We start from the raw sequence: 23844 nt of genomic DNA on the forward strand, positions 1-23844 counted from the left end.
CAAACCATCACGACTCATTTCGACTGAAGATTAGCTAGCTAAAATAGATTTATCGGTATGCTTCAAATTCAGGACCACTACCACGGCTGTCCGGTTCGCTAGCTAGCCAACCCATCTTACCGCACAGCTATCTAGGCCTGTAACTACTGATGTTTCAACTGAAAGACAAGACACCTAACCAAGCTAGGTTACTACTCAAGTCTGATTTGACATGTTAGCTAGCGTTAGCGATCTAACGTTATATCATCCGCACAATGAAACTCGCTAGCTAGCTTGTTTAACGGACATATCAATCCAAGTGACAAAAAGAGAACATTACACTATAATTCCCAACCTACCAGCTCTGTTTCACTATTCAGTCGGACACTAACAATGTCAGAATACCATCTTAGATAAAGTTACAAGGGCCAACGGAAAATAACTCAAGAAACACTGTACAAAATGATCAGCGATGTAGACAAAATTACTGCTGAAACAACTCAAAAGCGCGCAAAATTAGCTATAATAGATACAGTACTTGCTGACATTTTGGCTGTACCTTAAAACAGTAATTTCGAACAACGTCGCCTCTGGCTTAGCGGGTTTAGCAAACTACAATCCTTCATCCACGGACACTGGCCTGGACTCAAGGCAAACCCTGCATTCTCATTAAAACGTTAGCTATTTGTGCAGGAGCCGTATATTAATCTTCCTCTTTGACAAATGTCAGAGGACCCTTTAGACAGTAAAGTTACAGCTAGCTAAACTAGATAGCCTGCAATTAATTGAGCAACGAAACAGTGCTGACTAGCGAAAGGACTAATAGGGATGGTCACTCGGAGCTTCATGTAACTGATGACCAATACAACGCAGACATATATCTAAAGTTGAAAACGTATTTGATTTAATTTAGCTAGTAACTAACCACGTTCTGGTGTATACTGCGAAGAATCGCTAATCTGTCGACGCTTAACGGGCTAGCCAGAACCAGGCTGTATTATTGCTTACTCACTACTAAGTAAGCCATAAACCAACGTGACACATATACAACCCCATTCGCGATACCCAAATTTGGCGAATGACAGCAAGCAGCTAGCTCTTTATCTAACATTATTGTTATCTTGCCATCAACACAGATAACTAGTTAGCTGGCTCAGTTGCTAACCGGCGAAGTTAACGGTTACTCACAAGAAAGAAGCGAAGTTTTGTCGTGGATCAGTGACACCGGGAACAAGGGGGTCTTTCCAGAGATGGCTGCCCTTTCTGTGCAACTTCGTTTTACAGATTCGAGCACTTATCCTCAAGATCCAACATGAGATTATACGATGTCCGATTAGAGTGAGGATAAGCACTGGTACGCATACAATATTTCCCTGCGAAACACAACAAAACAAGACGGAGACTTGTGAGTTTACAAACTACTGATAAATGCCGCGTCCCTGTAGGGGGGCAACAATGACGTCCACCAAAGGAAAGCATTTTTCAAGAACGCAGAAACCCTTATATCGGTTATTTTTTAAAATAAAAACGAACAGAACAACTATGACGTTACCTTTCTCCTTGAGTCCGTAGGACCGGACAGAATCCCTCCGGAAGCTTGCAAGACAATTTCCGTCATAATGACAATAGGAATTCCCTGTCAGGTGACAGAGAAAGGATTGAGAAAGGACGACACGTTTCTGATTACATGTTTTAAACATAGACTATATATACCGTCTTTGGTTTTAAATAGAAAGTGTAAAGGTGTTTAAATAAATGCTGCCCCGCTTAACATTTACTTTATTTATAAGGTATTCTGTGGTTCAAGACCGTTAACCTCAAGACAGTTAAAAACTCCCAAGGGGCATTTTCACCAAAATATGTCCCTTTATGGTCATATGAAGTCAATCCAGTCACTGTATAATGATTTAAGAAAGTCGACATACAGACTGACATATAGATTCATTACACAGGTTATGTGTGTTAATCAGCAGTATAGGTAAGAGCAGCTATAGCGATTCTACAGAATCTTGCTTCCACTGTATAATCTTAAGTAAGTCTGTGGTAAAAATGTTGGCATGGAAGTTCCCAAATTTATGTAATTTAGCTGAGAATATAAAGAAATTGCAATTGTAATTACATGTGATACAAATGGTTGTTAAACAGATTTGCTCACGTCATGCCAAAGCTCAAACCTTCACCCACCCTCCCAAATTACACTACTAGGATCATTAAATGCACAAATGCAGAACTAGCTCACATCTGGTGTCTTTATCTTATAGGAAAGATTAAAGTTTCAGGTGGAGTTTCAGAATGACAGGAAATGACTGAATGCATGCAGTATAAGTGGATGAAATGCTGCTTCAGAAACTTTGCATGGCAGTGTACTGAGCAGCTGCAGGGAGTTTCCTCTGAGCATGAATTAAAAGCATTTCTTGAATAACATACTTCATGATAGGCTGTATTATAATCTGTTTGAACAACCATATAATAACTTTGCCTATTATAACTACATGATAGGCTAAATAGTCCATATAGTCCATATGCTGACAGTGTGCACAGTGTGTACAGTGTCCTTTACTTAAACTGAGCTGCTAGCTTTCTCAGCAAAGCCATAGAATTAAAAAGATGTGTGTGTGTGTACACTTTTCTTGTTTATGATATTTCTACCTTGTTACTCCATCTGTAAACAGTAGTACTTAAATGTCCTGTTTTGCAGCTGTCTGTGAAAGGCTGAGATGGAGCATATTGATAGAAGTAAGTGAAATACTCTTAAAGCAACACAAGAGCTTGGGCCCAGTGATGAGATGCTGATGAATCACTATTTATATGGATTTACACTGAAGTGGGAATTTAACTGTTTACAAAGGTAGGTAGGAAGTTACTGTTTAAATGTTATTCAAGTCATTTTTGTTTCATGTTTATCAATTTAAAAATTATTTGGTGTTTTGTAATTTTGAAGTTTTAATTACCCAAATGTTCTGGTAATTCTAAAAATCATTCCTATTGATAATTTCGTTTCAATACTAGGAAGTAAATAGCTTTTCACTATCTTTGCTCCTCACTCATTTTTATATTTGTTCTACAGACAAGATCCAAGTCCTGACATCCAGCAACCCAAGTACCTGCCCACTGGATCCCATTTCCTCCTCTCTGGTCCAGACAGTTTTGAGAGATCTGCTTTCATTCATCACTGACATCATTAACAACTCCTTATCCTTGGGACATGCTTACTGCCAGGGTGGTATCAGTCCTAAAAAAGGTCATTCTTGACAGCTCTGACATATGAAATTACAGACTACTATCCCTCTGCTCTTTCCTCCCAAAGGAACAATCAGTCTACAATCAATCTTTCTCACCCAGAACCAGTTCCAGGATCTGTACCAATCTGGCTTCAGACCACTGCATTCCATAAAAACTGCCCTCATAACAGTGAGAAAATTCATGCTGCCAGAGCAGACAAAATATCATCTGTTCTGATTCTTCTGGATCTTTCTGCAGCCTTCGACACAGTAAACCACTACATCCTCCTCTCTGTTCTCTCCAACTTTGAAAACACTGGATGGCAATGGTTCTAGTCCTATCTGAAGGGGCAGTCCTATCAGTTAACATGGAGAGGATCCACATCCACTCCATGTAGACTCCACTGGTGCCTTGTGAACTAACATCTACTCATGCTTTCTCCTATCACTGCTATGCTGACAACACTCAACTAATCCTTTCCTTCCCACTTTTGGACACTCAGATTTAGAGTTGTAACTCAGCATGCCTGGCTGGCCGCTTCATAAATGATGGTTCACGAACTGAAGCTCAATCCCAGCAAGATCGAGTTTATTTACATCTCTGGGAATCCTGGTCCTCACTGTTACCTCACAGTTTCCTTGGAGAGCTCCCTGGTCACTCTGTCTAAAGCTTCACATAGCCTTGGTGTAACTTTGGACGACCAGTTATCTTTCTTGACTTATGTTTCCAACCTGACCCTGTCATGTAGGTTTCTCCTGTACAACATGCAAAGGATCCGACCTTTCTCTCTCAGGAAGTTACCCAGGTGCTTATTCAGGCTCTTGTCACTTCAACACCCGAGTACTGCAAGTCACTATTTGCTGGTCTTCCTCTACAAGCCATCAGGCTCCAACGATTAATCCAGAACATAGCAGCATAACTGGTTTTCAGTTGTCCAAAGTTCTCTTATGTTACTCCACTGCTGCACTCCTTTCACTTGCTTCCAGTAGCTGCTCATGTCATATTTAAAACACTGATGCTTGTCTACAGAACCAAGAATGGACTAGCTCCTCCTGAAGTTCACAGTGTCAAGGGATGTACTTGGAACACTATCCTCCAAAGTCCACAGGAAGATAAGCATCAAGACTCTTCTCTGTCCTAGTTCTCATATGTTGGAGTTAAATTCTACAGGCTGTCTTCAAATCAGAATGAAGACTCAACTGTTTGTGCAATATTTAAATTACTACCAATTCTGTTCCTACTATCATTTGATTGAATCCTCTTAGTATTTATAGTTGTTTAGTATTGCACTTGTGATATACTTATTTTGTAATTATAGAACAGCAATGACTCCTGTACATAGCACTATCTTAGTTTAATGGTATCTTGGACTTTAACCTATTGTACTGACTAGGATGCATTCTATGAATAGATGACCAATCACTTTTATAAGTCACTCTGGATAAGAGTGCCTGCTAAATACCATAAATATATCTGCTGTAACAAGTAGGTAGAATCTGCCTATAATCTGTTTCTTCTCCATATACACTGTATTGTCAAAGTTCTTCCCATGTTCATAAAATTTCTGTCCTGCAAACTTGCTCCAGTCAACTGTAACTGCTGTTATTTAATGGAAACACAGCTTAGCTGTGAAGCACTAGACCATGCAAACGCATAGTGGAACTGCAGAGTGCAGAAATGAGTATCACACAAATATTGCTTATGCTCTGTTGGATCAGTCACAAGAGTTTCAAAGAACTGTATGTCATGAGCTTCTTGAAATGGGTTTCCATGGTCAATCCACTGTATGCAAGCCCAAGAACACTGTGCAATGCCAAGTGTCAACTGCAGTGGTATAAAGCATGCCACCACTGAACTTTGAAGTAGTCGAATGTATTCTCTGGAGTGACGAATCTGAGTTGAGCAGATGCCAAGAGGTGCCTGGTTCCAAAGTTTTTGTGGAGGAGGAATAATGGTGTGGGTGTTTTTCAAGCTTGGTCCCTTAGTGAATGGCAATGTTAATACATCTTACAAAGACATTTTATTGTTACTTTTTGGCACACTTTGGGGAAGGTCATTTTCTGTTCCAGTATGACTGTTTCTAAGGATAAAGCATTATCTGTAAAGATGATCTGACATGTTTGATGGGGAGGAACTCAAGTGGTCTGTACAAACCCCTGATCTCAGCACTATTGAACACCTTTCAGAAGAATTAGAATGTATGTAGACTAATTTGGGACCCATCAGTCAACATTTTAATTCTTCCCAAATTAGTCTACATACTTTTGGCAATATAGCATACCCATCATAATCCAGTTGAAGCAATAAACCACCTTACCACATTTCTTTGTCATTTATTTTTTATATCTCAACATTTTACAGAACAATATAACAAAACCAACAAAATGAAATATAATCAGCTAGATTTAAGCAAACGTCATGCTCTACGTACAAAACAAAAAGGGTGGGGGGGGGGGGGGCAACAGGTCTCTCTAAATATCTGATAAAAGTAATAGAGGTCCCAAAAAGACAAACTGTGCGTTTTGTGCATGTGTGTGTCTAGGCATCGTAGTTGGGGTTTTTGCGCAGGATGACGAAGCCTTCCAAGATGGGTGTGACCGGGATATACTCCTCAGTGGCTAACTCCGCCCTCTCCCCATGTGCCAGCAGCACTGGTGTGGTGTGTGTCTGAAAGCCAGTGATCGCTTTGGGCTTGCCTGCCTGCCCTACCACATCCACAGCCTACACAGAGAGAGAGAGAGAGAGAGAGACAGGGTCAAAAAAGAGAGAGAGTCACTGACATTCACTGTAACCTCCAAGTCGATAATGTTTTTCTGCTGTTGAGCCTATAGGGTACCTTCATACAAATAACAATTTAGTATGAAGGAAAGGGGTTAAGTTATACCCAACTTTTTTCTTGTAAAAAGGTACACATTTGTGCTTCTCTAGCATAGCATTGCTAACCATTGCCTTCCTATATATGGAATGTTAAGTGACCGTGGCACAAAAGTTGATACACACACATCCACACCCCTTAAATCTATAACATTCTGCACCCTTATTGAAAACAATGAGCATTTATTATTTCTTTATTATTGCTGCTAGTCATGCTGAAAACATTTTACAAATGTTCATTACAAGGGCAATATAAACAATTTTCTGACACACACACACACACGCACGCGCGCGCGCACGCACGCACGCACGCAGGCACGCACGCAGGCACGCACGCAGGCACGCACACACACACACGCACGCACACCTACCTGCCCAACACGGACAGATACGGGTAAAGGCCTGAGTTCTTCATCGAAGGTGACGAGCATGCGAGGCTGCATTGCTGCTACCAAGCCATAGAGCACATAGTGAGACTTTCCCAAGATGACTACAGGAGCAGGAGAGAGAGATGGGAGAGGGGTTGGGAGAATGAACATATATTATTAACATTTCCCATGATCTGTAATGCTGTATTTTATGACTCAGCAGTGTCTGAATGGCTACTTGTAAACTCATCTCTTTCAGTGTGCCTTCTCAATGAGGCAAGTAATGCTGATTAGTGACTGCATATTTTTTTCACAATCATTACATTTATTCAGTGGCTTTATTTGTCTTTTAAAATGTACTCTACCTCCTTATTTTGTTGTGCATTTTCTGTTCTGTATCCAATTATTTCTATTCTTGTTGCTCTCAATGCTTTTTTCAAAATAGAGAACTTGAGTATATTTAAATGTGCTAAGAAACACAATTCTATTGTAATTCAACAGACTTTATACTATTTCTCCCCACTGGTATCTTACTGCATTTGCACTGTTGCTATGAAACAATCATGCTCAGTCTACAGAACCGAGTAAACTGAGCCAGGATGGAGAGGAGTATGCTCTTACTGTTTTTGACGTCAAGGAAGGACACAAGGACTGTGAGGAGCCCAGCTACTGCCACCTGACTCATCAGCTGCCTGTCACTGTGGTATGGACACAAAGTCAGGGTTCCTTTTCCCAGGTGAGTCAGACCCTGGGGGAGTACAGAGACACATGCACACACAGACATATGGTGACGAGAACCATGCAGTTCACCTCCTACAGCATGGCCGATGAAGGATTTCTGCTCAACATAACCCTCCCCAGTCCATGTGTACGCATGCATACACAAGCATATACAGGCACAGACACATGTACACATGCATGCGGATACACTCCTCACCTGTGCGAGTCGGACCATAAACAGATTGTTGGGGTCCTTAGCGTGATACTGGGCCAGCTGTCGCAGCATGGCTGCCAGACGTGCATTATTAGTGCCTGGAAACAGGAAATGCACAGTTACGATGATAGCACGGTCCCTGCTCATGGGATGCAGTGACACAGCGTGATGTCATGCTGACCATGTCACAAAAGCTCACCACTGAGTTCACGACTGAGTTAAGGGAATCTCACTAAACCAAAAGTCACAGTATGTGTCTCATTAAACCCAAGGCCACTTGCCATAACATACAATCACTTACAATGGTTTACTTGTATCTAGGGTGAGGAAATTGAGCGATCCATTGAAAACATGACCTTTCAGTATTGCCATAGAACAGGTATTTTTGACAAAATTCTTTAGCAACCAACAGTTGTATTAAATCAAGCTAGTTAAGGGAGAAATATATGTAGCTAAGTAATGGTAAACGAGTTCCTCTGAAGCTCTTTCTCTTTCTCTCTCTCACACACACACACACACACACACACACACACACACACACACACACACACACACACACACAGTATGCAACATTGACTCACCACTGCCCACCATGCCCATGGCGAAGATTGAGTTGTGGGAGACCTCAGGGTCGGCATCATGGGAGAACTTACTGAGCGTGTCTAGAATGTTGAGCCTCGGGTTGGACACGGAGATGAGAGCTAAAGCTAATGGCACTGCCCTCCGCAGGGTGGGTTCACCATAGCGCAACTGAGAGGGGAGGAGAGAAAGAGAGGGAGGGAGGCAGGAGCAGGATGTAGGGAGAGATGGTGAAAGAAGGAGAGTTCATAAAAACAAGACAAAAAGCGAAAGGAGAAATTAAAGGAAATTAAGGGAGTGCAAGAAATAATGGGGGGAAGAAAAGGAGAGTGAGAAAATTAGAAGAGTTGGAAAGAACAGATTAAATAAAAGCAGATAAATAGGGTATTCAGGGGCTCACTGTGCCCAGGCTAAACAGGTAAAAGTTTAGACTTTTTTTTGACTAACCAGGTGGCCAAATGTGCGTAGTGCCATCTCTGATCCGATCTCTTCTCCCATAGCGATGAGTGCAATACCGAGCACTGCCACTCCCTGTATGGGGGCACCACAGAGCAAGAACGGTCAAAGAAACCCAACTCTAGGATACTCTGCTTACAGGGGCATCACTAGAGCTCATCAGTTGGGGCTCGAGCCCCGAATGTTTTTTCTTCCAGGACAGCACTAGAGTTTGGTAGAATGTTAATTGTTGATAACATTTTTATTGGTGGCTATTACACACACTGTCCTAGAGGAATAGGTGCTTTAAATTTACATTTATGGCATTTAGAAGACACTTTTGTCCAAAGTGACTTCCAATTGTGACAGAGTACAATTCGAGTACAATTGCTCAGGGGCCAAACACTGGCACTGGCAATTGATTTTGTGTTTGCTGAATGTGAGAACATAGTTAACCTATGCCTCAACTGTCCACCATCCCTCCCTGAAAACACAACAGGCAAGATGGAAAACAATTAAATATAATCACGACTGAAGCGACTCACACAGTCTGCACTACTGAACTGTCAAACTGAGTCTTGTTGAAGCTCTTACTTGTATATGTATCTCTAATGTTACTATATACATACTGTAAATTGCATTGTGTTCTTGCTGCATGCCTTGTGTATTTATTCCATGGCTCTCAGTTATGTCAGTGCATCCTGTCAACTGTATAGTCTGGAGCAGTTTTCATCAGACCAAAGCAAATACCAATACCTGACAGGTACTGGTAGAATAGAAGTAGTTCTAATTAATAGGTAGCTAATGTATTTTATTAAGCAAGACAGAGCTCCTGACTAGCCCCGGATGTTTTGTCCTAAGCCCCGGATGTTTTTAAATCCTATAAAAGCGTCTGTCCCGTTTCCATTTACCAGACATATTTTATAATTGTCTGCTAACTCACAACAGATAACTTGACATCAGTACATGCACACGCACCTGGTGGGAGCCCATGTCTGCTGCAGTTTCCTTCTTCTCTTTGTCCTTTTTATCCTTCTTGTCCTTGTCGTCCTCTTTATCTTTTGTGTCATAGTGTTCGCTACAGATATGTAACAACTGCTGCACCTTCAGAACATTCCCTGAACCTGAGAATGTGTGTGTGTGTGTGTGTGTGGGGAGAGAGAGAGAGAGAGAGAGAGAGAGAGAGAGAGAGAGAGAGAGAGAGAGAGAGAGAGAGAGAGAGAGAGAGAGAGAGAGAGAGAGAGAGAGAGAGAGAGAGAGAGAGAGAGAGAGAGAGAGAGAGAGAGAAGGATAAAGTGGTGAGCAGCTTGGAAGTGTTTATACATCTCTACTGGTATGTATAAGAATGTATGGACCTGTACAGGCCTCAAGCAATGAGTGTGCATGTGTATGTGTGAATAATACTCTTACCTGCATAAGCACAGATGTCCACAAGTGTGTTTGCAAAGCTACGGAAGGGTTCTGGAACAACCTGCAGAGCTGCCAAAGTGGTCTCTATTGCCTCGCCTTTGCCTGCACACACACAAAAACACACTTCAAGACAGTGCATCACATATCTGCATGTGCTGGTTGGTGAAGGTCTAAGTAGACTGATAAACCCAAAATCTGTTGCATCCTCAAACACAGTGAAATGGCTGTCCACGTAAAGATTAAACCCCGCAAAAGCATTTTCAATTTAGGAACTCAACCTTTTCAATTTGAGCTTATTCTAGACCAACTCAGCTAAACCTATTTTAGACTTCAAAACCAAAATCCAGTCCTAAACTGTGCAATCACTTGTAATGTCATTGAGCAACAACAGGTCAGTCACAACGTGGTAGACCACGCACACTCACAGAGTGGTCACACTGAGTGCTGAAGCATGTTGCTTGTAAAGAACATCTGATTTCTGTTGCATCACTTAATACCATGTTCCAAATTCCCTACGGAAGCAACATCAGTGCAGGAACTGTGTCGAGAATTTCATGAAATGGATTTATGTGGTCGCTACCCTCAATGACAAGTGCCAGCTGGAGAGGTGTAAAGCACGCCATCACTTGACTCTGGAGCAATGAAAACGTTTTCCGGAGGGATGAACCACTCTTCACTGCCTGGCAGTCTGACAAACAAATCTGATTTTTGCAATATGCTAGGCAATAAATGGTGCCAACAGGAAAATTTCTCAAAGTTTTTCAGGGTTTGGGATAGGCCTTTAGTTCAAGAGAATATTAATGCTACCACATAGAAAGACACTAGACAAGTATATGCTTCCAACTTTGAACCAACACTCTGGGAAAAGTGATTTCTTGTGCTAACATGACTGTAACCCTATGCACATAGCGAGGTCCATAAAAGACATGGTATTGTGTGGAGGAAATACAGTGGCCTGCATAGAGCCCTGAACACAGCCCAACTGAACACCTGTGGGATGAAATGAAAGCCAGGTTCTCTCATCCAACATCAGTGCCTAGCCTTACTGCCTAGAGCATTAGCTCTTTTGACCGAGGGGTCACATATCCCCTTTTTTTTGTCATGTGTCCACATACATTTGGCCATATAGTATTTGAATCTCCATCCTCAACATTGAGGTGTTATAATTATCCCACCCTTTACCTAGGAATCAGATAAGTAGCCACAAAGTGGCCAGTCATTTGTGTAAACTGTTCAATAAAACACCAGTGATTACATAATCCAGGCCTGGAAGTTGAATTCTCCATCTAGTTACTAGGAACACTAGGAATTTATACAGGGAATTTCAGCTCCATCCTTGGCCAGTCCATAGTTTACCATGTTCAACTATTTACACCATCAGAAAATTCTTATAATCTGTTTGAGGGAACTAAAACTCTCCAGGTCTTGACCACCTGGTCTACATTTCCACAGCACCATTACCAAGGTGGTTGAGGCCAAGGCCGAGGGGAAGCCAGCGTGCGTACGTGTCCTTCAGCTCCTGCTCGCTCTTTTCCATGATGGTCTGCAGGATGGTGGAGGTGACGTCACCGTTACAGGAGCCCACGGCGATCATCCCGCAAGCCAATGCTGTCACACCTGCCACCTACATACACGCCGCACAAAAGGTAAAGAGACTATGCTCAAATAAAGGCCCAAGACCTCCTTCCAAAAACAGTGGAAGGAAAGCAGATCTTTTAAAGATCTTTAAGATCTTTATCTTTTTTGCTCTGTATTTTATCTGTATGAAACTTATTTAAAATAAGTTGACAAAGTGCTACCAAAAATGCATTTATTATTACTGGAAAAAACACATCGATACATTTCAAACCAAGTTTAAAAAGAGAAAAGAATGACAGGTGTAAAACCAGACGGACCTCCATACTGGATTTGGAGTCTCCCATTACGGGCAGCAGCAAAGATAGGACATCTTCCCTGTTCGAGCCTGCATAAGCCAGACCCAACCTAGGTCATCACAAAGGTCCATGGTTAATCTTAATAGAAACTCCAACAAGACCAGTCCACCTATATTAACCAATCAATCAGGAGACTTCTCTATGGGAAAAGCTGTCCTCCCTGCCGGTCAATAACTGTGTGTATACACATGACACACAGAAGGGTAGGCTAAGGGCTAAACATGCATATCTTTTTGGGAGTAGCTTTGGAGAGAGGTTTGAGTGGAAACTATGGGACTAAAGGGAAGAGGTAGACTCCTTCAGTAGTTGGGTGCAAGTTAACAAGAACTGGAACATTGATACAGCAACTTTAAACATGAACACATCATAGCATAGGCTAACATGAATAGCACAAGAAGGTTCCTAATAATGTGCGAGTGCGTTACCCAAAGATGGCGCCTATCCTCATGACGTTGCTGTTGTGGAGGACATAGTCCGAAAGAAGGGCCAGAGCAGGATCACACTCATTACGCACGCCAGAGTTTACTATACCACATGCCAACAGGGCCCCAGACTAGGCACAGAGGGGGGGGAAGAAAAAAATAAATAAAAATAATAATAATAAAAAAAAATCTATAAAGTAAGTTGAGTTAACATGAGCTGCAGAATTAATTGCTTCTTAAACCACAAAATGCATGCAAAAATAAGTGCATATGTACCTTGATGTAGTCTTCGGATGAGTAGAGATATTTATCTATCTGAGTGAGACCTCCATCCACATCCCATAGCAGGATCATGCCCAGAGACGCTGCAGCACTCAGCATTCCTACACACACAATCACATAAAAAATCATATAAATATTAAAAAGCTGATAAAATATTTACATTCCTGGAATCGTGCTATTCATATGTAGGTGTCTTACCATGGTCCTTGTTTTTATAGAGCCATTTATTGCCGTCTTCCGTGAGAAGTTTGTCCTGACCAAATGCTGCATTAACAAATCCATTAACAAATGATGAGGCCAGGTTCATACGAGCAGAGTCTACCTGAGACCCACTGCCACCAAATCCTGAGAGAGAGAAAGTGAAAAAATTACTAATACTGCTACACAAGCTGTCTTAAACTACTACAAATGGAAGCAAGATGGAAAAGAGAAATTGATTCAGGACCAAGACAAATGCGCAAGACATAACGAGAGAGAGAGTATAAAAGAAAGAAGAAAAGAAAGCGTGAGCAGAAAAGCCTTACTGTTGTTCTCCAGATGAGTTTTGTAAATGTCATCTGGAACTTTGGGTTCCATTATGTCCAACTGCGGATGGAAGAGCACACATCAGAAATGACAACCACCACTTACAGAGAGTGTTCAGAAACTACAAACACACCACTCACTCACAGAGCACACTCAGAAGCTACAAGCAACCAAAACACATGCTCACAGAGCACGCTCAGAAGCTACAAGCAACCAAAACACATGCTCACAGAGCACGCTCAGAAGCTACAAGCAACCAAAACACATGCTCACAGAGCACGCTCAGAAACTACAAACACACCACTCACTCACAGAGCACGCTCAGAAGCTACAAGCAACCAAAACACATGCTCACAGAGCACGCTCAGAAGCTACAAGCAACCAAAACACATGCTCACAGAGCACGCTCAGAAGCTACAAGCAACCAAAACACATGCTCACAGAGCACGCTCAGAAGCTACAAGCAACCAAAACACATGCTCACAGAGCACGCTCAGAAGCTACAAGCAACCAAAACACATGCTCACAGAGCACGCTCAGAAGCTACAAGCAACCAAAACACATGTTCACAGAGCACGCTCAGAAGCTACAAGCAACCAAAACACATGTTCACAGAGCACGCTCAGAAGCTACAAGCAACCAAAACACATGTTCACAGAGCACGCGCAGAAGCTACAAGCAACCAAAACACATGCTCACAGAGCACGCGCAGAAGCTACAAGCAACCAAAACACATGCTCACAGAGCACGCGCAGAAGCTACAAGCAACCAAAACACATGCTCACAGAGCACGCGCAGAAGCTACAAGCAACCAAAACACATGTTCACAGAGCACGCTCAGAAGCTACAAGCAACCAAAACACATGTTCACAGAGCACGCTCAGAAGCTACAAGCAACCAAAACATATGCTCACAGAGGACGCTCAGAAGCTACAAGCAACCAAAACACATGCTCACAGAGGATGCTCAGAAGCTACAAGCAACCAAAACACATGCTCACAGAGGATGCTTAGAAGCTACAAGCAACCAAAACACCGCTCACAGAGCGCGCTTAGAAACTACACCACAGACAGAGCATGCTTAGAAGTTATAACAACCACAAAACTGCTCATAGAGCACGCTTTAGAAGCTACAACAACCAAAACACCACTCACAAAAAATGCTTAGAAACTACAACCACAACACTGCTCATAGAGCACGCTTAGATGCTACAACCACACCACTACTCTCAGTGTGCTTTTACAATTACCACAAAAGAACTCAGACACAGTCAGAAACTACTACAACACTACTCACAGAGCAAACTTAACAAGTACAATCACCACAGCACGAACTGTCACAAAGCAGCTTTAAAAATGTATGGATGTATCTCTCTAATGAGCATGCCAAAGTTGATAGTGGCAAGGAAAAACTCCCTGGGTGGAATTAAGGAAAAAACCTTGGGATGACCAAGAGAGAACCAATCCTCTTTTGGTGATCCAGCTAATAAAATACTCCATGCTTTATTACATTATATTTAGTCCAAGTAACAACTTCAGTACAGAAACTACAGTTACAACACCACTGAGTTGAAAGCTACATCAAACACACCACTAAACATTCACATATCACACAAAGAAACTAAATTGTACACACACACACACACACACACACACACACACACACACACACACACACAAACAAACACTTTCCTACCTCACGGGCGAGGGCGAGGAAGTTGCTGTTGAGCTGTACATTGGACATGATCTCTGTCAGGTCCTCATAATCTTCTACATCTTCATTCAACTCCAGAAACATGCCATGTCTCCCCAGCATGAAGGCCATCTCTTTCTGAACAACGCTACACACAGCACCAACACATTAATTTAAAAGTGGTAGTGTTATACATAATTTTCACTGGTCTGTGGTTATTATAACTAGGTTTAAATGAGCCACAATGCCTGTGTGATGGTAGACGCATGACGGCTGTAAACATGCTGACATCCTACATGTCTTTGCAGGAGGTGAAGATGTTCTCCACCAGCTCCACATCGTTGAGCATCAACGCCAACCTGAGGGCTTCTGGATAACGGCTGAACTTGCGGAAGATATTCAGCGCACACTTCAGGAGAGCAGAGTTCTCTGGCTCAGGAACATAACTGACACAGCTACAGGGAGAAGATTGGAGGGAGAGAGCAAGGGAAGAGGGAGGGAAGCAGAAAGAGGGAGACAGGGAGAGAAATGAGGGAGTGAAAGAGGAAATTGAGAAAGAGAAGCAAAGATGGGGAGAGAGAAGGAGAGATAGTAAAGCAGTAGAGAGTAAACAAAAGAAGAAGAATAAACACAAAGAAAGCAAGAGAAATACAAGAAAATGAAACTTGGATTAGAGGAAGCATTATATTAATGTGAAATGTTAGTCCCATGTAACATATCCTAATATAGCATATGCCATTTAGAGGCAATGTGGAGGAGATGAGAGGAGGGCTTACCTGGTGAGGTAGAGACAGACTTTTGCGTAGGCGTTTTCATCAATGTACATCTCAAGCATGTCGAGGCGTTCAATCTCCATGAGCAGGTCGCAGGCCTCGTGCTCAGCATTGTGGGCCATGTTGTAGGGTACGATCTCCTTGACAAGCTTCAGCAGGGTCTCTTGCTGCACCTTGTCACCCTCCTCAATCTCCTGCCACTCTTTGGCGACCTCGCCCGCCAGATGCCTATGCATGAGTGACATACACACACACACGTGCAGATGGAAAGAGAGAGACAGAGAAACAAAAGATCTTCAGTGATCTTACAGGAATATGGTTCCACTAAGATATTTGAGTCTGTTAGGTGTGTTCCATTGACATATTCCTTGCTGTTAACAATGTTAACCTGGTCTATATCTGGCTTTTAGTGATGTTCGCCTGCTGCACTCTTGGTTGTTTTTCATGGTCCTTAAAGCTATTCTTGGTTCTTAGTGGTTCTTATCTGATGCATTTCTGGTCGGTTGCAATGTTTTCCTAACTATTATGCTTCATGATGAGTTTATAACCCAGATGAAGTCTAACAATATTCCTTCAAGTTATTCCTGGATATTAGCAGAATATGTTTATTTAACATATTTCCAGCTGTTAGTGATGTTCCTCTAAGGAATTCCAGGTTGTTAGCGATGGTTAGCACATTTATGATGGTAGAGATTTTTACCTGACGTTTTTTTTTTCTTTAGAGATGCTAACCTGGTGTTTGTCTGGTTGTTATCGATGTTTCACATTTCTGGTGATTAGCAATGTTTACCTGACATATTCATGGCCCCAGGATGCTAGCTCCTCCTGAGAGCCCAGTAGGCGGTACTTAAGACATTCCCGTTCACCACTCATCGTCATGGCGAGGACAGACACCACGTCAGCACAAAATCGCTGAAAGAATGAAGCAAAAGAACATTTTTCAAAGAAGCCATAAGGATGCCTTATGTCTATTTTTGAATTCAAGGGTTTGTGTGTTCATGAATTTAAGCTTCCTATGCCTTTTCTGATGACAACTGTTCATGACTACAACATGTGAAAATTAATAACCAATCATATGCTAGTTGCTTTGAAAGATGATTTCACACAAACTGACTGTGATGATCAAGTCCTGAATTTGAGGAGTAGTAAACAAAAAACTGACATTTATGCATACACTGGTGTCAACATACACACCTTGTTCTCCCCAGGAACCATGCCTTCATAAATCTCTTTCAGCTTGCCATAGTGTGGTCGCAAGAACTTCAAAGGCTTTGGCACAGAGGTCATGGATGTTGTGGAGGAGCGAATCTGCCGACGTAACTCCTCCAGAGCATTATGGTAGAGAGAGGAATCCTTCTCCTGGGGGGGGGGGGAAGAGAGAGCGAGTGTAAAACGTACAATTATTATACGACATAATAAGACATCCAAGCCTACCAGTTTTTTCAAGATGATAAACAAACAAACAAAAAAACCCATGCAAACAAAAACAAGGACCACATTTTTAAAAAAGTACTTAAAAGCCATACTCACACTCAGCCTATCAACAAGCAACTCCAACTCTTCTTGCAACTGCTTGTCCTCCTCCGACTAGACAAAATTCAAACAAAGTAGGTTAGTTCGGTCTTAGCAAAACAAAAACAGAACTTCTTAAAAACTGGTTAGTCCACGTATGCCAAAGAGACAGGCTACCAGAAGAGCATCTAGGGTTCTCTATACAGTTATAACAAGAGTCGGTAATTATCAAGGTAGACTATCCAACTACCTTAAACGTGTTGCATACAAAAATAAAGACTAAATACACTTTTGACTTATTATAAATACTGCAGCACAAGTCTGTCGACCCATAGCTAGCTAGCTAGCTTAGTTTACTACTTCACCGCTGTCATTCAATACAGCCAGCTAGCTAGCTAGCTACCTACCTACGATAAGTAACTATACAAGCAAGCTAAGTAACAGCAGCTAGCTAACTCGCTTTAGCCTACCAGCTAACTAGCTTGTCGATTTTTACAAAAACAGCCCAATATAAAGAAGTAGCCCTTGCTACAGTGGTAGCAAATAATGCGAACGAAAATAACGCCACATGAAACTGTTTACGACTGTGGTACTATAGCGAATAAGCGCATTCATTAGAACAACGCAGCATTCTGGCCTATGCAGGCAGTGACTCAGGCAAATTAGCAAGCCTGCTTCGTTCCTATGCTAGTCTTTAAAGACAAAGCTAGCTAGTTAAAACTGTTTCAGCAGGAATTACTGATACTGCTCACCAACTCTTGCTCCTCTTTCTTCTCTTTGTCTTTCCCTGGTGGCTGTTTATCCTTTTCCTCCGTCTTTTCAGGCTGGTTTTTCTCTTTATTTTTTGGCTCCTCCATCGTTGCACACACAACTGTATCTCCGTCAATCGAAAAACTGAGCAGCCGGTTGTTTCGACTTCTTCTATTGGAATGTTCACATATTATGATATATTAATATCTCGTTCGCCCTCAAGCGACCACATTGAAAAGTACAGGTAAGGTATATGCCAGGAAGGTAATGGTACAGTGGGACCCCAGCGTAACTTCACTGTAAAGTGAATGTTTTATTCGTATAACGTTTATTCTATATCTTTATATCTTTATTATAAGTGAAAACACTTATTTGAGATTTTATAAACTATACTTTAGTTTCATTTATATTTTTGTTTATTTTTAGTAATAAAAATGAATAGTGGCAGGTGAATGTGGCAGCCATCAAGAAGTACATTCTCTCTGTCATATTAATTTTTTTTTTTTTTTATCAGAACACATCTTGTCATTAAAATCCTGGGATCTAGCCATGGATCTTGCTACCACTCATTCCAGCAGTTTGGATAGAAACACAAGATTAGAAATAGGTCTGTAATTAAATAGTTCGGAAGGTTTGAGTTCAGCTTCTTTAAGAATTGGTGTAATCACAGCAGTTTTAAGAAGGAGAGGAACAGAACTGTGCATGTACATTTGATCTCAGGAGACTTAGTGATGAGGTGAGAGAGGGGGCATAAGATAACAGATGAGAAGGTCTTGTTGAAGGTGCTTGGAGCAGGATCAAACTGGCAGGATTAGAAGGACTAGATTTAGAAATGAGTACAGAGACAAAGTCTGAATCAGTCTGTGCAAAGTGGGTCAAAGAGTTTAGGGAATCGTGAGATTCTAAACAAACAGGAGTTGAGAAGACAGCTGAGAGTGTTAATAGATTGCACTAATTTGCTTGAACATTTTTAACAAAAGCTTCACATTGGTATATAGTTTCAGACAGTTATAGAGGAAAGGGGTAATTTGACCATACCACTGTTTCTGCAGATAGGAGTAATAAGCATCTCTGTGCTTGACCAAATGGTCACTGTAGGACATGGCATGGATACTGAGACTGGTGTTCCTATATCAGCATGTACACTGAATATGGCATCAGGCCCATGGGTAGAGGACTCATGGTTGGCGGGTGCAAAAGTATCCTTATGGTCCTCCAATCAGAGCTGAAAGGAATCAATCAGACAGAAAAGGTAAAGCTAATTGTAGGCTTTCAGTATGACAAACCGCAAAATACATTTTGTAAGCACATTCTTGCACTATATTTATTGTATATATATCTATTTACTTTTTAATTGCACTGTTAAAATGTGGAGTACTATATATATATATATATATATATATATATATATATATATATATATATATATATATATATATACATTATATAGTGAGTATAGAACATTTTTACTATATATTATTTACTATGATTCTCACATTGCAAAAAAAAATTTAAAATTTTAACTGCATAGATTTTTTTTTTTGTAAGACAATCACTTGATAATTGATAATTCTGTATACTTTAATTGAATTTGAGGTCTAAATTAAGAAATTCCAACCTTGGTTGGACAATGAAGTTTTATTCTATTCTATTGTATGTATTTGTTTGTATTCTATTATATGACTATGAACGTGACGAAGAAACTTTGAACTTTGATTCTATTCTACTGTGCTCTGTACTGCTAAATGACTACTACCCCCTACTGATTTTGCCATGGTACAGCCTAAACAATATATTACACTTGTCATTGCACAGCAATATCCTTCACTCACTGTTTTTCCTTTTATTTGCTACAGCTGTGAGTTCACTGAGCTAACTCAAATAAACACAAGTATGCTAAAACAAGCACCTTGCAATAATGGCTCATGAAGAGGCAAAGTGAGAGCAGGCTTGTATGCATAATTTTCTAGGGGCTGTACAGGCAAGCAAGGTACAGTACTATAAGAGAGGACTTGTGGGCTTTAAATCAGAGACAGAGCAAACAAGGCACAGGTGCATGGGTCTAGTAATCTGGTAATTGAGAGGTTGGCAGGTGTGTGTGTGTGTGTGTGTGTGTGTGTGTGTGTGTGTATGTGTAGCAGTGGGTGTGTCCCTCCTTCTAGGCACCTGGTGCACTGTGACAATGTTGAAGTCTCCATGCCTAGAAAAATGATTTTTATTATCATGCCTCCATCTCCATCAGTGAACACCAGTCACCACAAATGTCTGAATTGGTGTTAATGTCTGTAAATATGGTGCCCTATTAGTTCTTCATGTGATTAGAGGTTGAAGTTGAAGGTCAAATGGGCTGTCAGTGGTATAGATTGAATGTGTGGTGAAAATAAGAAGCTGCAGTTTAATTTTGACTGCAACATGAAATGATGAAAGTATTGCCAGAGAGAAGGCTCAAAAAGAGTGTTGAGTATGCATCAAATCACTTCATTAAACAAATAAATTAGTCGGTAAAATTGTTAACGAGCTTTTTTGTGGAGGCAGAACATGGTTTTTCTGGCATGGGTTCAACACAATAGTGTGTAGAACCCATAAGAATTGTGCAACAGCTCGCAAAATGTCAGCTTTTCCTGCAGGATCATTAGATGTGAATTAGCCAGTTGTAAGCTATTAGCTCTGGTTAGTAAGAGACCATGACTAATAAGAGCTCTTCATTAAGTGCTAAACATCTCTCACTGACACACTGATGTTTTGTGGCCAATCCCAGAAGGATATGAAATAACCAATTACATTACTTGGTATATTATGAACATACAAGTACAGACTAATATGTAGGTGTGCTTTGGGTTTGTTTTTGTTTAACTTACTTCTAGGAGGTGTGGCTAGGGGTTTTAAGTTGATGAGTTAGATTAATTCAAATGTTCCTATGAACACCTATTCATTTGAGGAGAAAGTTGTCTTATGTGAAGAGTGGAAAATAAACAAAACAGATCAATTCAATTCAAATGCTTTTTACAACACTTTGTCACAAAGAAGCTTTACAGAATCATATTTACAGAGAATCAGGGTCCTGGGCCCTAAATGAGCTAGTAAAGGCAATCTCACCCTGAGATGAATAAATTCTAACTGAATGGCAAACTAAGAACACAAAATGTTTTTTTTTCCTTTTAACTTTGATTTGCTATAAACGTTATAAGAATTCAATGTTATGGGGTTCTCTGAACTTGACATTTTGGTTGCAAACGTTTCCTCACTACTCAAGGTGACATCATCAATGCGAGTGTGATTGTGTGCTTAGTCGTTTTGTTGTTATATAGGTTAGTGTTGTTTGATCCTCAAATGTCATTGGTTACTCATCAGTTGGAGGCAGTCTTCTGATTGGACGTTGAATGGCTGGTTAATTGGGTCTTGAAACAGAATCTTGGTCACAGGTTGTAGGCTGACCTTTGATTGGTTGATTGGATTGATGTAGGGCCCTGGTCCATCTCGTCATCTTCTGGCCGAGCATTGATCGACAGGTTGGCCACATGCCAGTTGCCGGGCAAGGCAGCCAGCTACACCTCTCTGATTGGGCTAAAAAAAATTCTGGCTGTCTCTCTGTCTTCTGGTTGAGTTTCTTGATTGACCTTCTATTGGTAGTTCATGTCCTTCTTTCATATTGGGAAATGTGAATTGGCCAGTTCTATGTGCTTGTTCACAAACAGCTCCATAGAGTACCATGCCTCGAAGAACTCTCTTCCATGCCTTGTATTTGCTTGGGATATGACTTTAACTGTATCTAAACTGAATTTGTGTCCCTCATTGTCTTCATGAATAGACATCACTGATAGAGAGGATCATGTCGTTTGATGGCTAACTGGTGTTCATGTAGGCGAGTGAAGAGCTTTTGTTGCCCATTTGTCCACCGTAGTGCTCATCACAGTTATTGCATTCAATTTGGTAAATAACGTTTTGTTTTTTTTTGCTTGATTTCGGTTTGGAAACCACACTTCTCAATGTTGTGTTTGGTTTGTGTGAAACTTTGATGCCATAAGATTGAAGTAGTCTTGCGGTCATCTCTGAGATATTCTTGACATAGGGTAAAGTTACTTGCTTCGTTGTTGTTTGTGTGTTTTGTACAGTGTTCGGTTTCTTGATAAGACATCTCCTCAGGAAGGCTTGTAGGTATCCGTTATTTGCGAATACCTTGAACAAGTGATGTCCTTCTTGCTTTTTTAGCTCTTCTGTGTTGCAATGTGTATTTACTCTATGGAACAAAGTTCTTACGCATCTCTGTTTGTAGCATTTTGGATGATTGCTGTAATAGTTGAGTATTTGGTCAGTGTGTGTCTTCTTTCGATAGTCAGATGTTTCAAGGGTTTCATTGAGTTTTCTTTCCACAAGTTCAAAAGTGTCATCCATGTACCTTATCCATAGTTTGGGGTTGATGCTGGGCATTATTCTTCTCTCCAGTTCTTGCATTATAGCTTCTGCGATGAATCCAGACATCAGGGATCACATCAGTGTCCCTTGTATTTGTTTGTAGATTTGTCTGTTGAATTTGAAATAGGTTAACATTGTGAGCTCTACGAGTTTGCAAATGCTTTCACATGTGAGAGTTTGGTTATTCCATTCATGCTTGTTCAGAAGATCTGTTACAGTTTGCATGGCTAGGTTTTGCTTGATTGATATGAATAATGCAGTAACGTCAAATGACCATTGTCTCATCTTCATCCAATTTTATTCCTTTGAGTTTTTCTAGAAATTGTTGTAAGTTGTTTATTGAGTGTTTTGATCTACTGATGAGATGACGCAATTTTCTCCAGAGCTCTTTAGACAGGCCTTCTTTGTGAATCTTTGGCAGTCTGTAGAACTGTGCGATATTGCTTTCATTTGCTTTCATCTTACAGTGCTCTTGTTTGGCTATTTGCTGTAATTCTAGCAGCTTTTTAAGAGTTGTGTTTATCTTGTTAGTCAACCAGGGTCTTTGTCGATGGGCATGTAGGTTGTGATGTCATTGAGAAGGACCTTTACTTTATGAGAAGGTCCTTTACTCTCTGATTTGTCCATGATGACCATTGTGTGCCATTTATCTGCCAGTAGGATGACTAGGCTTTTGTTGTTCCTCAAGTTATTCAGTGTGTTTTGCTCAGTTTTGGTGAGAGCATGAGTTGTGTGTTTGCGGTATAATGCCAGTACTATGGTTTGTCATATTTTATGTTGTATTTGTTCCAGTAGATTGTTTGTTTTGATTACATGTTCAAAGTCGGCCAGGTATTCTCTGTTTGCTGCATCTTTGAAATTAAAGTTTAACCCCTTGACAAGAATGTTTTGTTCTATTGTAGACAGCGATCATGGGGATATGTTCTTAATCCATGCATCTTGTTGCCTGTTTGTAGGTTCCCTGGTTATTTTTGATAGTTTCACCTTCAACACGGATCTCTTTTCCTCTCGAACATTATTAGTCTGTCATTCTATTGTATTTTCCAGTTGTTGTAACAGTTTAGGACCAAGTAGTTGTAGACATGCATTTCTTTGTTCATTAATGACATTCTCATTCATACTTTTTCAATCATTTATGTGCATCGGTGATGAGCATGCGTAGCATTCATTCATTCATTCACCATTTTGTCTTGCTATTGTCAATGCCTGCAGATGGTTTATTGGAGGTCTGTGGGTGATAATCCATGGAAGAATACTATGTGAAAGGCATTTGTGAAGAAAGAATAGTTGCTTGTGAGTCGAAACTTGCCGGTAGGCAAAGTCCTCCCATCGTTGAGCAGAATTGAGAGCAGTACACCCAAATGAGTTAGAAATTAAAACAAATATTGGTAGCTTGGGTTGATTGGTTCAGTGTTATGGGATTCTCTGAGCTTCAAATCAAGCAAAAAAACAACATTATTTACCAAATTCAGTGCAATAACTGTGACAAGCACAACATTGGACAAATGGGCATAAGGCTTTCCACTCGCCTATAGGAACACCAGTTAGCCATCAAGCAACACGATCCACTCTCACTGATGTTTATTCATAAAGACAATGAGGGACACAAATTCAATTTAGATATGGATAAATCATATCCCAAGCAAATACAAGGCATGCAAGAAAATTCTTGGTGGCATGGTACTCTACGGAGCTATCTCTGAACAAGCACATAGAACTGGCCAATTCATATTTCCCAAT

The 23844-nt window shown here is 40.8% G+C and overlaps 2 protein-coding genes across 4 annotated transcripts in view; both read right to left on the minus strand.

The window, feature by feature from the left end:
* eif4g1b (eukaryotic translation initiation factor 4 gamma, 1b) overlaps positions 1-1623 on the minus strand; it is a 33883-nt gene extending 32260 nt beyond the window's left edge. For all 3 annotated transcript variants that reach the window (XM_035533929.2, XM_081699678.1, XM_035533928.2), the window contains exons 1-2: positions 1532-1623; positions 1168-1352 (exon numbers count right to left, since the gene is read on the minus strand). The gene's annotated coding sequence lies outside the window, so the exon portion shown is untranslated. The remainder of the gene's footprint in view (positions 1-1167; positions 1353-1531) is intronic.
* A 3895-nt stretch (positions 1624-5518) lies between these two features.
* Positions 5519-17852, minus strand: psmd2 (proteasome 26S subunit ubiquitin receptor, non-ATPase 2). The gene is made up of 21 exons (XM_027014893.3): positions 17694-17852; positions 16960-17016; positions 16624-16788; positions 16220-16341; positions 15433-15657; positions 14953-15111; positions 14660-14804; positions 12964-13024; positions 12638-12784; positions 12434-12540; positions 12161-12288; positions 11697-11784; positions 11263-11425; positions 9802-9903; positions 9370-9515; positions 8404-8487; positions 7959-8127; positions 7381-7475; positions 7065-7191; positions 6447-6565; positions 5519-5922 (listed from the first exon to the last, which is right to left on the minus strand). The coding sequence occupies exons 1-21, from the start codon at positions 17796-17798 to the stop codon at positions 5740-5742; spliced, it is 2697 nt and encodes an 898-aa protein (XP_026870694.1). The 5' UTR covers positions 17799-17852; the 3' UTR covers positions 5519-5739.
* Between the last annotated feature and the right edge of the window lie 5992 nt (positions 17853-23844).

The sequence above is a fragment of the Electrophorus electricus genome, chromosome 17 (assembly GCF_041902795.1).
Source record: "Electrophorus electricus isolate QZ-2024a chromosome 17, ASM4190279v1, whole genome shotgun sequence".
Taxonomy (NCBI): domain Eukaryota; kingdom Metazoa; phylum Chordata; class Actinopteri; order Gymnotiformes; family Gymnotidae; genus Electrophorus; species Electrophorus electricus.

Excerpts from the sequence above, each read along its gene's own strand:
- psmd2 (XM_027014893.3), bottom strand. The coding sequence starts at position 17,798 with ATGGAGGAGCCAAAAAATAAAGAGAAAAACCAGCCTGAAAAGACGGAG. Across the intron at positions 8,488-9,369 it reads CAGACATGGGCTCCCACCAG|GGAGTGGCAGTGCTCGGTAT; the intron begins GTGCGTGTGCAT and ends GCCCCCATACAG. Across the intron at positions 8,128-8,403 it reads TACGCACATTTGGCCACCTG|TTGCGCTATGGTGAACCCAC; the intron begins GTTAGTCAAAAA and ends CTCCCCTCTCAG.